The following is a 12,293-nucleotide window of genomic DNA, read 5'->3' as shown; positions in this document are numbered from 1 at the left end:
TGCCTTCTCGAGGCTCCTAGTGTGACAGACACCCTCTGGGTCCTATGGAAGGGGCCTCCCTCTAGTGTTTGTGTTGTTCCTATAGCTCACCCCTTCAAAGGCCTTCTGAGTGCCCACAGTAGGTCCCATTTGTCACATCCTTCTGTCATTTAGAATGTCAGATTCCCTTCAGACCACAAGCCATGTGAGGGCTGACATCAGTCTTGACTAGGGTCAGCAGCACCAGGCACAAGCTGTGGCTTCAGCAACCTCTTCAGAGGAGCTGGAACCAGGACCAGCAGGATGGGTCTATACCCTAGCGCCAATCCAAGCCTACCCAGTGGAGATGCTCAGTGTTTGTTGAGTGACTGAATGAGCACAGGGCCAGGGGCTAGAATCCACTCCTACCTGCTTGCTGTCCTGTCTATTGGTTCTGTACCTGATGCCGGCTGGGTAAGCTGCCTCCGCGCTTATACCAGGTGATGGTGTGAGGGGTGAGGCTGGCAACCAGGCAGTTCAGGTCCAGGGTATGCCCATTGGCCAGCGAAGGTGATGAGGATTCAATGCGCACGGGGTGCACCACACTCTGGGCTGCGAGAGACAGAATGCAGCCTGTGGGTGCAGCTAGGCCCCTCCCCGCCCCTGCTATTCACTGCCATCCCTGAGACACTCACAGTGGGAGGGGCTGAGGTGCTGCTGGATCGTGACAAGGACAGAAGCTTCATGGGTGCCTGAGCCACTGACGACTCGGCACACATACTCCCCAGAGTCAGCTGGGGTCAGCTGGAGCAGTCTCAGCCTTGAGCCATGTACCTGGGAGGAGGGGAATAGAGGCGTCAGGCTCAGAGACCAGCATGGCAGCCACCCACCAGACTCTGGTTATCCTCCCTGGCTCCCTCCCAGCCCAGTTAGCTAGTGACTGCACAGCTTAGGACCCATTAAGTCCCCTTGGGCCTGCCAACCGATGCAAACAGAGCCAGCACTCATGACAGGGACATCCGCTCGACAGATGACCTTAAAGATCAGAGAGGTGAAGGAACCAGCCCAAGGCTGCTCACAGCCTGTACCTTTTATTTTATTCCCCGGCTACGAGGGATCTTTGGGCTCTTCCTTCGCTTCCCATCTCCTACCTGATGCCGGGCAGGGAGGCTGCCCCCGCGCTTGTGCCAGGAGATCTGTGGGTGAGTTTGCCCAGCAACAAGGCAGTTCAGATCCAGGCTCTGTCCTTCCGACACATGGGAGGAAGATGACTCGATTCGGACTGGAGGGGTGACCCCAAATGCTAGCAACAGAGGGCAGAGTGTTGGTCTCCAGCCGCAGAGAGAAGGGTGTGTGTTGTGGGGCAGGGACCCCTGGATTTATGGAGGTACGGTAGGCTGTAGGCTGTGTCACCTCCAGGTCCTGCCATGGCCGCAGCTAGGAGCCTCAGTGTGTGTGTGGTATCCAGCTCTATCTGCTTCTCAACATGGCTACTTACCAGAGCCTGCAGGCTCAATGGAGACCAAGACAGAGCTCTCCAGAGGCACGGGCCCTCCCTCCACTCGGCACACATATTCTCCTGAGTCAACAGGAGACACCTGGTGCAGCCGCAGCAGGGAGCCATGGGTCTGGCCAAGAGAGGGTGACATCAGGGGGATTCCTCACAGGACACCAACATAATCTGCAAACTGCTCTTTAGCCACCCCCACCCCCGGCTTGGCCATCAGCTCTGGGTCGGCTGGGTCTTGTCCTAGGAGTGGGGGTCTGCTGGGAGAAGCCCTGGAGAACTGGTACACGTTTTCCCACAATGCTAAGAACACACTGTCCATCCCAGTCAAGACCCTCGGCCGTGCTGCTCTGGCTATTGGAATCACCCCCTCCCCCACAGAGGTGTGCTGCAGTCAGTGGGCTCAACGGCTGTAAACCCCAGCTCACAAGCTGACAAGCTGTGACAATAGCTATGCGCTATGCACAAACTGAGCGGAAACACAACTGAACTGGTCTTGAGAGCACACGGGCCACTATCTCCTTGTAGACCCTGAACCTACAGCAGAGAGAGGCTGGGCCCCTGGCCTAAGGTCAGGGTAGCAGACTACTACGATTTATACCTAGGCTAGTCTGGCACTGGCTTTGGGTCTAGCCATCACAACTGGGTGATGGGGTCCATGCTACCACCCCCATCCAGAATCCCCCTTCTTCTTGGCTCCTCTGCATTCTTCTTATCCTTTACCTGATGCCGGGCGGGCAGGCTGCCCCCTCGCTTGTGCCATGTGACCTGGGCATGGGCCTGTCCTTGCACCACGCAGTTCAAATCCAGAGTCTGCCCCTCAGCCACGTGAGAGGAAGAAGATTCAATGCGAATGGATGGCGTGCTACCAGGAGCTGGAGGGAAAGTCACAGTCAGACATCTTCTCTAAAGCTGCCCCAGCCTCCCCTCCCTCCAAATCCCAGCCCAGCCGAGTGGGCTACTCACGGTAGGCAAAGTTGGCCCCTTGGTTGCCTGTGACCGTGACTGTGATGGTGGCTTCCTGCCCATTGCCTGCCCTGCAAACATATTCTCCAGCATCCGCTGGGGAGGCCTGGAAGATGTACAGGCGGGAGCCGCGGACCTGGCCAGCCATGACAGGGATATAAGAGGGCTTTCTGGAGTCCAGCGGGGGCTCCATACCTGCCTGCCAGGCTGGGACCCCTACATAGCCTACCACCCACAGACCCTTCCACATTCTAGGAGTGAGTACCTGATGCCGGGCGGGCAGGCTGCCCCCACGCTTGTACCATGTGACCTGTGCGTGGGCCTGTCCTGCCACCACACAATTGAGATCCAGTGTCTGACCCTCAGCCACGGTGGAAGATGAGGACTCAATTCTGACAGAAGGGACAGGTCCAGGGGCTGGAGGGGGAAGGTAACAGATACTTTCCAAGAGACAGGGATGAAACTCCCTCTTAGCTGAGCTGGCTCAACCTTGTAATCTGAGGTCAGAGCCCCGTTTCAGAAATTTGACAGCCCTGTCTTGAGACCCTGATGAAGATAATTCTAATGAGGAACCCAAGTTTTCTTCATAGCTGGAAGCAGAAAGACAGACAGACAGACAGACAGACAGTAAGACAGGCAGGCAGTAAGGCTAGGAGGGAGAAGGGAGACAGGAGACCCAGGGAGAGACATGGCCAACAAGACCTTGATGGAAGACCTGGGTCATTCAGACAAAGCAGTCTGCCTAGGCAGGGCCCTGAAGCCAGAGTCCGGATGGTCGCCTGTCCCCAGCTAGCAGTAGGAGTCGTAGATGGAGATGCCATACTCTGAAAATCATTTGCCTCTTGTAACTTTCTGTATCACTGGGAGCCACTCACCAGGGATGGACTCAGCAGGTTCGATGGTGACCAGGACAGAGGTTTCCATGTGCTCAGAGCCCAGGATGACATGGCACACATACTCGCCTGAGTCGGCAGGGGACACCTGGTGTAGTCTCAGCAGGGGACCATGGGTCTGCAAATGGGGTGGACTGGGGTTTAGGCAGGGCTTAAAGTGTCCCCCCACCCCAAAGCAGACTGGCCCTAGGAAGGCTTTACCTGGTGCCTGGCAGGAAGGCTGCCTCCGCGCTTGCGCCATGACACCTGTGCCTGCCCAGGCACAATGCAGTTCAGATCCAGGGTCTGTCCTTCAGCCACATGGGAGGACGAGGATTCAATCCGGATGGGTGGAGTGCTGCCAGTGGCTGGGCACAGAGAGGGTAGTTGGAGGCCCAGCCTTTAACCTCTGCCCCCCTGAGTGGAGTAGTGGGTCCCCTTTCCTTGCCCACTTCCAGCTCAGGACTCTGCCACCCTTAGGACCTCAAGGTGACAAGATGTAGGCACCCAAGGACTTTCTCTGTTAGTCCAGGTAAGAATATGCATAGTAATGATGTTGCTCCCTTCTCAGAACACCTGCCATAGCTTCCCAGCATGCTTCACTGGCCCGCATCACCTATGCATACCCCAACTTTACTGTTCCCATCAAGCTAAGCATATCCTGACCTGACAGGTGCTAAGACCACACTCATACCCAATGGGTCGTCTACGAATGGCACAGTCTACCCAGAACAGGAAAATGGGGTTGCCAGAGGTTGAAGAACCACCTCAAGGTTGATGAAGGGCAGAGCCCAGATTTGAACCCATATCAGCCTGACTCAGTGTGGAAGCCAACACTACTGTGTACAGGGAGAGCCTTCGGGAGCTTGAGGCAAGCTAGACCAGCATTCCTTCCACCCCAGACTTCTGGCTTCCAGAGCAGACAGCAGAGGCTGACAGGATGCCCCTGCATCCTTATGGCCCTGGAGAGATCACAGGCATCCTTCTCTGTGCCTGGGAGAGCTGTCCCTGTCGGCTCTGCTGCCACCTCACCTGGGGTGTAGCTGGGGCCTGAATGAGGGCTGTGAATGACAGAGACAACAATGGAAGCCTCTTTAGGGCCCAAGTCACTCTCCACTCGGCACACATATTCTCCAGAATCCGCTGGTGAGACCTGGGGGAGCCGCAGCCGGGAGCCGTGGACCTGGGCCAGGCGAACAAAGGTAAAAATGAGGCTGTAGCTGTGATTACAACTCTCTCTGAGCCACAGTAGTTCAGTCATCCAACTCACAGGCTCTACCCTGAGCCTTTCACACTAGGCTGGGAGCCAGGAGGAAGGGAAATGTCCTGGAACTACACCGCAGGACCGCAGGATGGCTTGGCAGCTGAAGCACCAAGACACCTCCCACTCCCCCTTTCTTCCCACTACCCCCACCCCCACACACATACACTCACAGGCTATCCATAGCCTGTGCCCTCTGTCCCGAGTACCAAATCCAGGCTGGAAAAGCCTCCTACCTGGGCATGGGGAGGCAGGCTGCCCCCTCGCTTGTACCATGTGACCTGGGTGTAGGTCAACCCCATCACCGCACAGTTGAGGTCAAGCGTCTGTCCTTCAGTCACAGATGGCGACGAGGATTCGATCCTGACTGGCACTGAGTTGGCACCTGAAGCTGTAGCCACAGCAGAGTAAGCATGCCTCAGAGAGCCTCAGCTCACCTCTCCCATAACGCCAGCCCCGGAGAGAGGCCCCATACCTGAGAGGACGACCACCTGAATGCGAGCCTGGGCGGTGCCTGTGGGGCTGGTGGCCACACAGAGGTAGAAGCCAGCGTCAGCGGTTGTAATAGCTGGGATGAGCAGTGTGGGGATGTCTGTGTTCTCTGACCGGGCCTGCCACATGGAGAGAAGCCTCAGGTATTAGTGAGGGGGGCAGGGCAGACTTGGAAGGATCAAGCTCTACACCAAGACGAATTGGAGACTATTAGAACCGAGTCACTATGGAACTGTGGACCATGGAATTAGGCTATAAAGGGGTGAGTGGGATGTGAGGGGGACTGGAGTATAGAGTCTAAGTAGGAGGTTCAGGAAGCCTGAGGGAGGGAGGGAGGGAGGGAGGGAGGGAGGGAAGAGGATGGAGGGATAGGCAGATGAGTGCTGGGACTCTATCGGGACAGCCGGGCTGGCTCACCTGTGGGGGCAGGCTGCCTCCCTCCTTCCTCCAGGTGATGCTGGCACTGGGTACCCCTGCTGCCCTGCAGTACAGCCTCACCGTGCGACCCTCATACACCTGGGTCCTCTCGGGGCTCACCTGGACCCTGGGTCCACTGCCCCCTGCAGACAGAATCCCTGTGAGGATGCCTCTCTGAGCCTCTCCCGGCCCCACACCCGCCTCAAGGCCTGCCCTCTCACCGTGGACCTGAAGCATGGCCCTGGCCACATGCTGCCCAGCACTGCTGAGGGCACGGCACAGGTACTGGCCCTGATCCGAGGGCTCGATGGCTGGAAGGCGCAGGATGCCGTGGTGGATCTGAGCCTTCACAGGAAGCTGGCCGCTAGGACCCCCTGGTCAGGAGACATGGGTCAGCATACCCTGGGACTGGCCCTTGTCCTCCTCACCCAGGACAGCCAGTCTCACCTATCCATTCCAGAGTGGGGGTGGGATTCCCCGTGGCGCTACAGCGGAACTCAGCCTGTTGTCCGGGCTGCACGGTGAGCTGTGGTGGGTGTATGGAGGCCACCGGGGCAGCGGAGGTACCTGAGACTAACAAGAAAGCAAGGATAAGACACAGTCAGGGTGGGGACTGTCCTCCAACTCGCAGCAATAGCCCCTTGCCAGTCTCTGCTTCTATTCCAGCCCTGCATAGCCATTCCTCCATGCAGTAGCTGAGGGTGAGGGTGGGAGTGGGGGTCAGGGTTGGGGAGGGCTTTGGAAACATCATGGGCCCTGTTGCTTCCTTACTTAAGACCTGTCCATGGCGCCCTCCCTCCTCTTTCTGAAGAGACTTCACAATGCTGCCCCGACTCCCCATCTTACAGTACTTCTGTCTCAACCTCCGACCGCTGGGGTGACAGCCTCCACCATCAGGCCTCCACCATCTTCCCTTCACTTCTCGCCCCCTAATCCCTCCCACCTCTGGCTTTCATCACCACAAACAAGAGTCCGTGTCTGCTCCCTCACTAGGGTCACCTCAACCAGGACATACGCCTCAGGAGGGCTGAGATACAGCTTGTCCTTCTGTGTCCTACTTCTTCAGAGCCTAGAGCACATAAGGGGAGCCCAGAGGCCAGGCTCCGATCACAACAAGGCATACCCTGAACATGCAGTGTGGCTGTGCCCTGGTCCATGGCGAACATATTGGAGCCAGTACACACGTAGGTGCCCGCGTCGCTTGGCTGCACGTTGCGAATGGTCAGGATGCCGTTGAAGTCCATGGCTCGGGAAGGCAGCTTCCCGTTGTGCAGACGGGTCCATACCAGGGTGTAGGCTGGGGACTGCAAGCCAGCAGCAGGGTGAGAGACATGTGTGGGCTCAGGGAGCCCAGAAGACTTCCCCCACTGCTCCCTGTTGGCTCACTTTGCTCTTAGCAGTGCAGATGAAGGTGACGTCAGCTCCAGGCCGCACACTCTGGCTCCGCTGCTCCTCCACTGTCACCGTGATGGGCTTGCTGGGAGCTTCTGTGAGTGGGAAGTCTCCAGTGAGCTCCAAGTCCTGGTTCTGGCACTTTCTCTTAGGCCTGCTTTCCTGACCCCTTCTATGAGACAGGTCTTCCTCTGTTTCCCTGGCTGGCCTGGAACTCACTATGTAGACCAGGATGGCCTCAGACTCATAGAGATCCTCCTGCCTCTGTGCCTTGAGTACTCTTTCTTTTGAGATGGAGTCTCATGTACTGCAGGCTGGCTTCAAATTCCTTTGTAGCTAAGGATGAGCTTAAATTCTTGATCCTCCTGCCTCAACTTCCCAAGTGCTGGGATTACAGGTTTGTGCTCCCACATCTAGTTTTTATATAATATGTACTTTTAAAAAATATATAAATATGTAACATAACTCTATATAACATATAAAATAAAAACATGTAATAGATATATAATTAATATTATATATATGTATATATGTGTGTGTGTGTGTATGTATAGTGTGTGCATATGCATGTGAGTGTGAGTACAGGTGCCTACAGAGACCAGAAGAGGGTATCGGATCCGCTTGAAGCTGGAGTTACTGGTGACTGTAAAGCAGCCTACACTAAAGAGCGACAAATGCTCTTAACCACTGAGCCGTATCTCAAACCCACATGCAAGGCTGTGTGCATTGTTGGCAAGCTCTCTCCCAGCTAAGTCACATCCCCGGCCCACCTCCTTTGGCCATCTCTTCCTTCCTAGTACAGCTTTGGCCATCTCTTCCTTCCTAGTACAGCTGCGATGCCATCTCCTGGTGCCTCCCTGCACCTTCCTGGCTGAACCTTCCCAAGTCTCTCCCTGAGCAGCCGCATGTGGTTCAGTGGGAGGAGACTGGTCCGAGGTCATCCCAGGCCACAAATGAGCTCTCAGTACCTCACACTTTCTGGCTTCTCCATCTGCTTCCGGTTTGAGTCCCGAGACAGCTATTTCTCACTTCCTCCCAGCTCTCTCAACCTGCCAACCCACCCTCCCACCCTAAAGCCCATAGCTTCAATTTAACTTGTTAGAAGACGGAACCTGTCAGTCAGGTGTATTTCTATGCCCATCCAGTGTCTAACCTTCCCTTATGACGTCTACCCCTCCTACCCAGTCTAACCCTCTCCCCTAGTCTACACCTCCCCGTCCCACAGTTTAACTCTTCCTTATTCCTCTTTGGTCCCTGAAGGATGTGACCATGTTTCTGCCTGTCCCCATTCCACCCTGCATTTCAAAGCTCTGGATCCTTCCTGAGGACTTCCTTCTACATCATATCAATCCCCGTCCCCTGCTTCACTGACCAATTTGCTCTAGAAATTTCCATGTCTGAAAATATCCCCTTTAGTTCCATGTATCTCCAGATGCTTCTGCATTGCTTACTTGATCTCTCTTCAGAGTTAAGACTTTTCTTCCCTCCTAGACAGGGTCTTGCTTACATAGTCCAGCCTGGCCTCCATCTGTAGATCCACCTGTGTCAGCCTCTTGAGCATGCGCATTAAAGGTAGGTGCCATGGCACCCTGCTCTGAGCCACGGTCCTCAGAAGAGTTTCCACATGCTCTGTGTGTCTACTCCAGTTCTCACTTCTGTCAACCGGTCTTGTCAGAGTCCGACTTTCATGTCTTTTCCCTGCCTATATTGTACTTTCTATAAAGTGTTGGATGAGCAGCTTTCCCAGAAGCCTTTGCCCCAGCTTGACAGGTTGGCCTTGGAGCTTGGTGGGTCCTATCCAGGGCCTGTCCTGAATAAAACTCAGCTAATGACCAAGATAAGCTGGGACACACAGACCAAGTAGGACATAGTGGCTTTGGAGTTCCCAATTTCCTCATCCACATTAAATGGCTCTGGAAAATCTGCTTACAGCAGTCGTTCACTTGACCATGTCCTCCCTGTCTGACACCTTCTCTTCTCTGTTCCCCTCCCTTGCTGGAATCCTACAGTGTTTCTGCTTTGGGGAACCCAAATAAAGATACTTTACAGGTTGAGCCTTCCTCATCTCAGTAAATGGTACCCAGACCCAAGGCAGTATCTTTTCCCTTCATCCTATGGTTCATAGTGAGTCCTGTGGATTCTGCCTCAGGAATAGGTGTGAACCTATCATCTTCCTGATTCTTCACAGCTAATATGCTTGTCCCCAGACACCGTCCTCTCTAGGCAGGTTCTAGAGGGAACAGGGAAGCGGGGACTCACCAGCAACCAGTAGCTCAGCCCTGCTGTTGCTGGTATGAATCAGGTTTCGGCAGGTACAGATGTAGACGCCGGCGTCGGAGGGCTGCACGCTAGGGAAGTGGAGCTCAGAGCCTGGGGTGGGGAGAGACTTGTCCAGGTCCAGCTCAACGAGCCCCCCAGTAGGACAGGAACAGGGCTGACTCATGGGACAGAGCAGGCAGTAGATGCGTGAGTACCTTGATGCCGCTGTTGAGCTCTGCTGGGCAAGGGCCGCCCGTCTTCACGGGACCAGTAGAAGTAGTGCGGTGGACTCCCACTGACCTGGCACCGCAGTGAGTGTGGGTTGCCTTGGGGAACCACACTCCGAGAGGGATGGACCTGAACCTCCAGGGACTCTTTTGCTAAAGGAGTGGTGGAAAGAGGTCATTCAGCCAGGAAGGCTCCAGCATAAAACAGTGTCTCCCAAAGCCTTAGGTCCCCGACCTCAGAACTCCATCCCTCACACTCCCTAGGATCCACAACTCTCTCTCCCACTACCCTAGGCCATGGTCCTACTTACTCAGTGGCTGACACCGGCCTCCTTGTACATTGGGGTTACCCTCATAGCCTGGGGCACACCTGTTAAGAGGAACAGGGACCAGCTCTGTAAGCCTCAAGGGATCTGGTGTTTCACAGGGAATTTGAGGAGCCAGCTCAGCCAGCTGCCCATGGTATACTGAGGAAGTTCAGGATCCCAGAAGGACTCTGCGGCCCGGGGAAGCTCTAACACAGGGCCTCAAGGAGCTGAGACAGAAGTTGCTAGTAGGCTGGGCCATGGAAGGGTAAGCCTGCTATTCTCCAGGAAAGCATTCTTTCAACAAACATTCACTAGAGAGCTAGTGTACCAGACACCACGCTTAGTGTGGAGGCACAGCAGGAGACACTGCAAGGTCCCTGGTCTGGGACAAACTTTATGTAAAGTGAGAACGAGGGAAGGGAACAGGGTCCATGTGGACCCAGGGAGAAGTGAGATCAGAGACACTCCAAGCATGGCTCCTACGCTGTCACGGGTCTCCTTGGGCATGCTGCACATTGCTTCCAGAGAACCAATCGAGTTTGGAAATGTTTATCTCATAGCTGTTTTTCCTCCAGTTCATCTATTTTGGGTTGCAGACTCCATAGGGCTGACACAGTTTGCCAGTTTATCCCCGGCACCTCAGCACACCGCACAGACATATAATAGATGCTCAGTAAAAATGTGCTGAGCCCTGCAAGGCAAAACCCACACCTGTAATTTGGGAGGCTGAGATTTCAGGCCAGTCTGGATTACACAGAGTCGGAGGCCAGTCTAGGCTTACACTGAGACTCTGTTTTAACCTGTCCACCCTCCAAAAAGTGTTGAATAAATGCAAGAGGCTGAGTCTTGAAGGCGGAGAGGAGTTAGCCAGGAAGGGGTGGGGTTGGGGGTTACAATGTTCTTCACACAAGGAATAGCACATAACAATCTGAACAGTAAGAACTCAAGAAGTTTTCAGGGTAGTCGCACACTCTGCAGTGTCAACACTGGAAGCAGTGTAGCCTGGGCTACACAGTGAGACCCCGTGCCTTATCAACAAAACAAAACACCTCCAAATGATTTAAGAGGTTTATCCCAATCCCAGCTGGTAGAAGAACAGCCATATGCCTGAAGAACGGAGCCATAAGCACCTGCTCATCCATCCCAAGGGCGGCATGAGCGTGGGAAGTGTTTGGAACAGTGGGGGCCATGGTAGAGACTTTTCTGAGCCACACCCTGCAGGACTCTGGCCTGGGCGTCTCTCACTCACCCCTTCTCTTCCCACTCCCTACTTACTGCTCACAGTACTGCCCGGTGTAGCCAGGTTCACAGGCGGTACAGCGGTACCCTCCAGCTCCGAGGCTCTCACAGGTGCGGGAGAACCTGGGGCAGGCAGGCAGATGTCAGGCCCCAGGAGCCCCCGTCCCAGCTTGCCTCCCACCCTCCGGTGGGAGTTCATCCTCGGATCCGAGCAAAGTACGCACATGTTCTCTGGGTTGGTCAGCGGGCAGGCGCAGGGCTGGCAGTCCTCAGGCGTCCCAGCCGTGGCATCTCCATAGTAACCAGTTGCACACAGCTCACAGAACTCACCAGCTGTGTTGTGCTGACACCGCTGCAGGGTACAAGGGCGTCAGACACCAGCCATGAAGCTAAACTCATCTAACACCCTGATCCAGAAACCATAGACCTATAGACATGTCTTAAAGACGAGTTGTGGAAGGACATATGGATTTGATTACAGTGATGCCCATCAGGTCAGCAGTGCTGAAAAGAATACCCATGGGGACCTGGATAAATCAAAACGTTCATCTAGGCCTGGGCTTAGTGATGTGTCGGCAACATCGGCTTTGAGAGGGACGCAGGAGGATCAGGGGGTCAAGATCATTCTTGGCTACACACTGAGTCTGCTGTCTCAGAAAAAAAATTAGCAGACAAGCGCATGAGTGCATTCTTGCGTGTGTGTGTATGTGTGCGTGTGTGTGCGTGTGTGTGTGATATTAAAGAAAAGCAAAGGGCAAAGGTATACATTTGGGCACAGAGCCTCGAAGGTACATGTTTCACTGTAGAAAAAAAACAAAAACAAAAACACACAGAGGGGGACTGGAGAGATGGCTCAGTGGTTAAGAATACTGGTTGCTTTCCAGAGGACCCAAGTTCAATTCCTAGAATTCACATGCTGTCTCACAACCATCTGCAATACAAAGGAATCTCCCGATGCCCCTGTCTGAACTCCATAAGCACCAGGCATGCACATGGTACACAGACATAGGCAAAACACCCATATACACAAAAACCAAAAACCCAGTAAGGAGCACGTACAATCTTCTGTAAAGACAGCCTCATGTGGGATGTTAATATAGTGTGTTCCTTGTTTCACACTGAGTTTGGGACTCTGTCAACTATCTGTGCCCTGGCCATGTATCTGTGAGGCCATACACATACCACTCCAAAAAATGCATGAAAGGTATATTTACCAAGGTTTGACCGCTACCACTACCACCACCACCACCACCACCACCACCACCACCACCATCACCACCATCACCATCACCACCACCATCATCATCACCACCATCACCATCATCACCATCACCACCATCACCACCATCACCATCACCACCACCACCACCATCATCATCACCACCATCACCACCA

At 54.5% G+C, this 12,293-nt stretch overlaps 1 protein-coding gene across 3 annotated transcripts in view; it reads right to left on the bottom strand.

Moving 5' to 3' along the window:
- The window catches only part of Hspg2 (heparan sulfate proteoglycan 2), a 98,372-nt gene that overhangs the window by 24,360 nt on the left and 61,719 nt on the right, over nt 1-12,293 (bottom strand). For 2 of the 3 annotated variants that reach the window (XM_028759597.1, XM_028759599.1), the window contains exons 38-59: nt 11,123-11,250; nt 10,935-11,021; nt 9,663-9,721; nt 9,340-9,504; nt 9,125-9,235; nt 6,860-6,960; nt 6,597-6,777; nt 5,921-6,046; nt 5,695-5,847; nt 5,474-5,616; nt 5,040-5,175; nt 4,801-4,955; nt 4,336-4,486; nt 3,526-3,671; nt 3,307-3,442; nt 2,697-2,848; nt 2,432-2,567; nt 2,189-2,340; nt 1,457-1,586; nt 1,110-1,261; nt 654-792; nt 419-570 (exon numbers count right to left, since the gene is read on the bottom strand). In XM_028759597.1, coding sequence (XP_028615430.1) covers nt 419-570; nt 654-792; nt 1,110-1,261; nt 1,457-1,586; nt 2,189-2,340; nt 2,432-2,567; nt 2,697-2,848; nt 3,307-3,442; nt 3,526-3,671; nt 4,336-4,486; nt 4,801-4,955; nt 5,040-5,175; nt 5,474-5,616; nt 5,695-5,847; nt 5,921-6,046; nt 6,597-6,777; nt 6,860-6,960; nt 9,125-9,235; nt 9,340-9,504; nt 9,663-9,721; nt 10,935-11,021; nt 11,123-11,250 — 2,991 coding nt within the window. The remainder of the gene's footprint in view (nt 1-418; nt 571-653; nt 793-1,109; nt 1,262-1,456; nt 1,587-2,188; nt 2,341-2,431; nt 2,568-2,696; nt 2,849-3,306; nt 3,443-3,525; nt 3,672-4,335; nt 4,487-4,800; nt 4,956-5,039; nt 5,176-5,473; nt 5,617-5,694; nt 5,848-5,920; nt 6,047-6,596; nt 6,778-6,859; nt 6,961-9,124; nt 9,236-9,339; nt 9,505-9,662; nt 9,722-10,934; nt 11,022-11,122; nt 11,251-12,293) is intronic. The other variant, XM_028759598.1, reaches the window with a different exon arrangement.

This window comes from Grammomys surdaster, unplaced genomic scaffold (genome assembly GCF_004785775.1).
Source record: "Grammomys surdaster isolate TR1022 unplaced genomic scaffold, NIH_TR_1.0 126313, whole genome shotgun sequence".
Classification (NCBI taxonomy): Eukaryota; Metazoa; Chordata; class Mammalia; order Rodentia; family Muridae; genus Grammomys; species Grammomys surdaster.
This window is presented reverse-complemented; position numbering and strand designations above follow the sequence as displayed.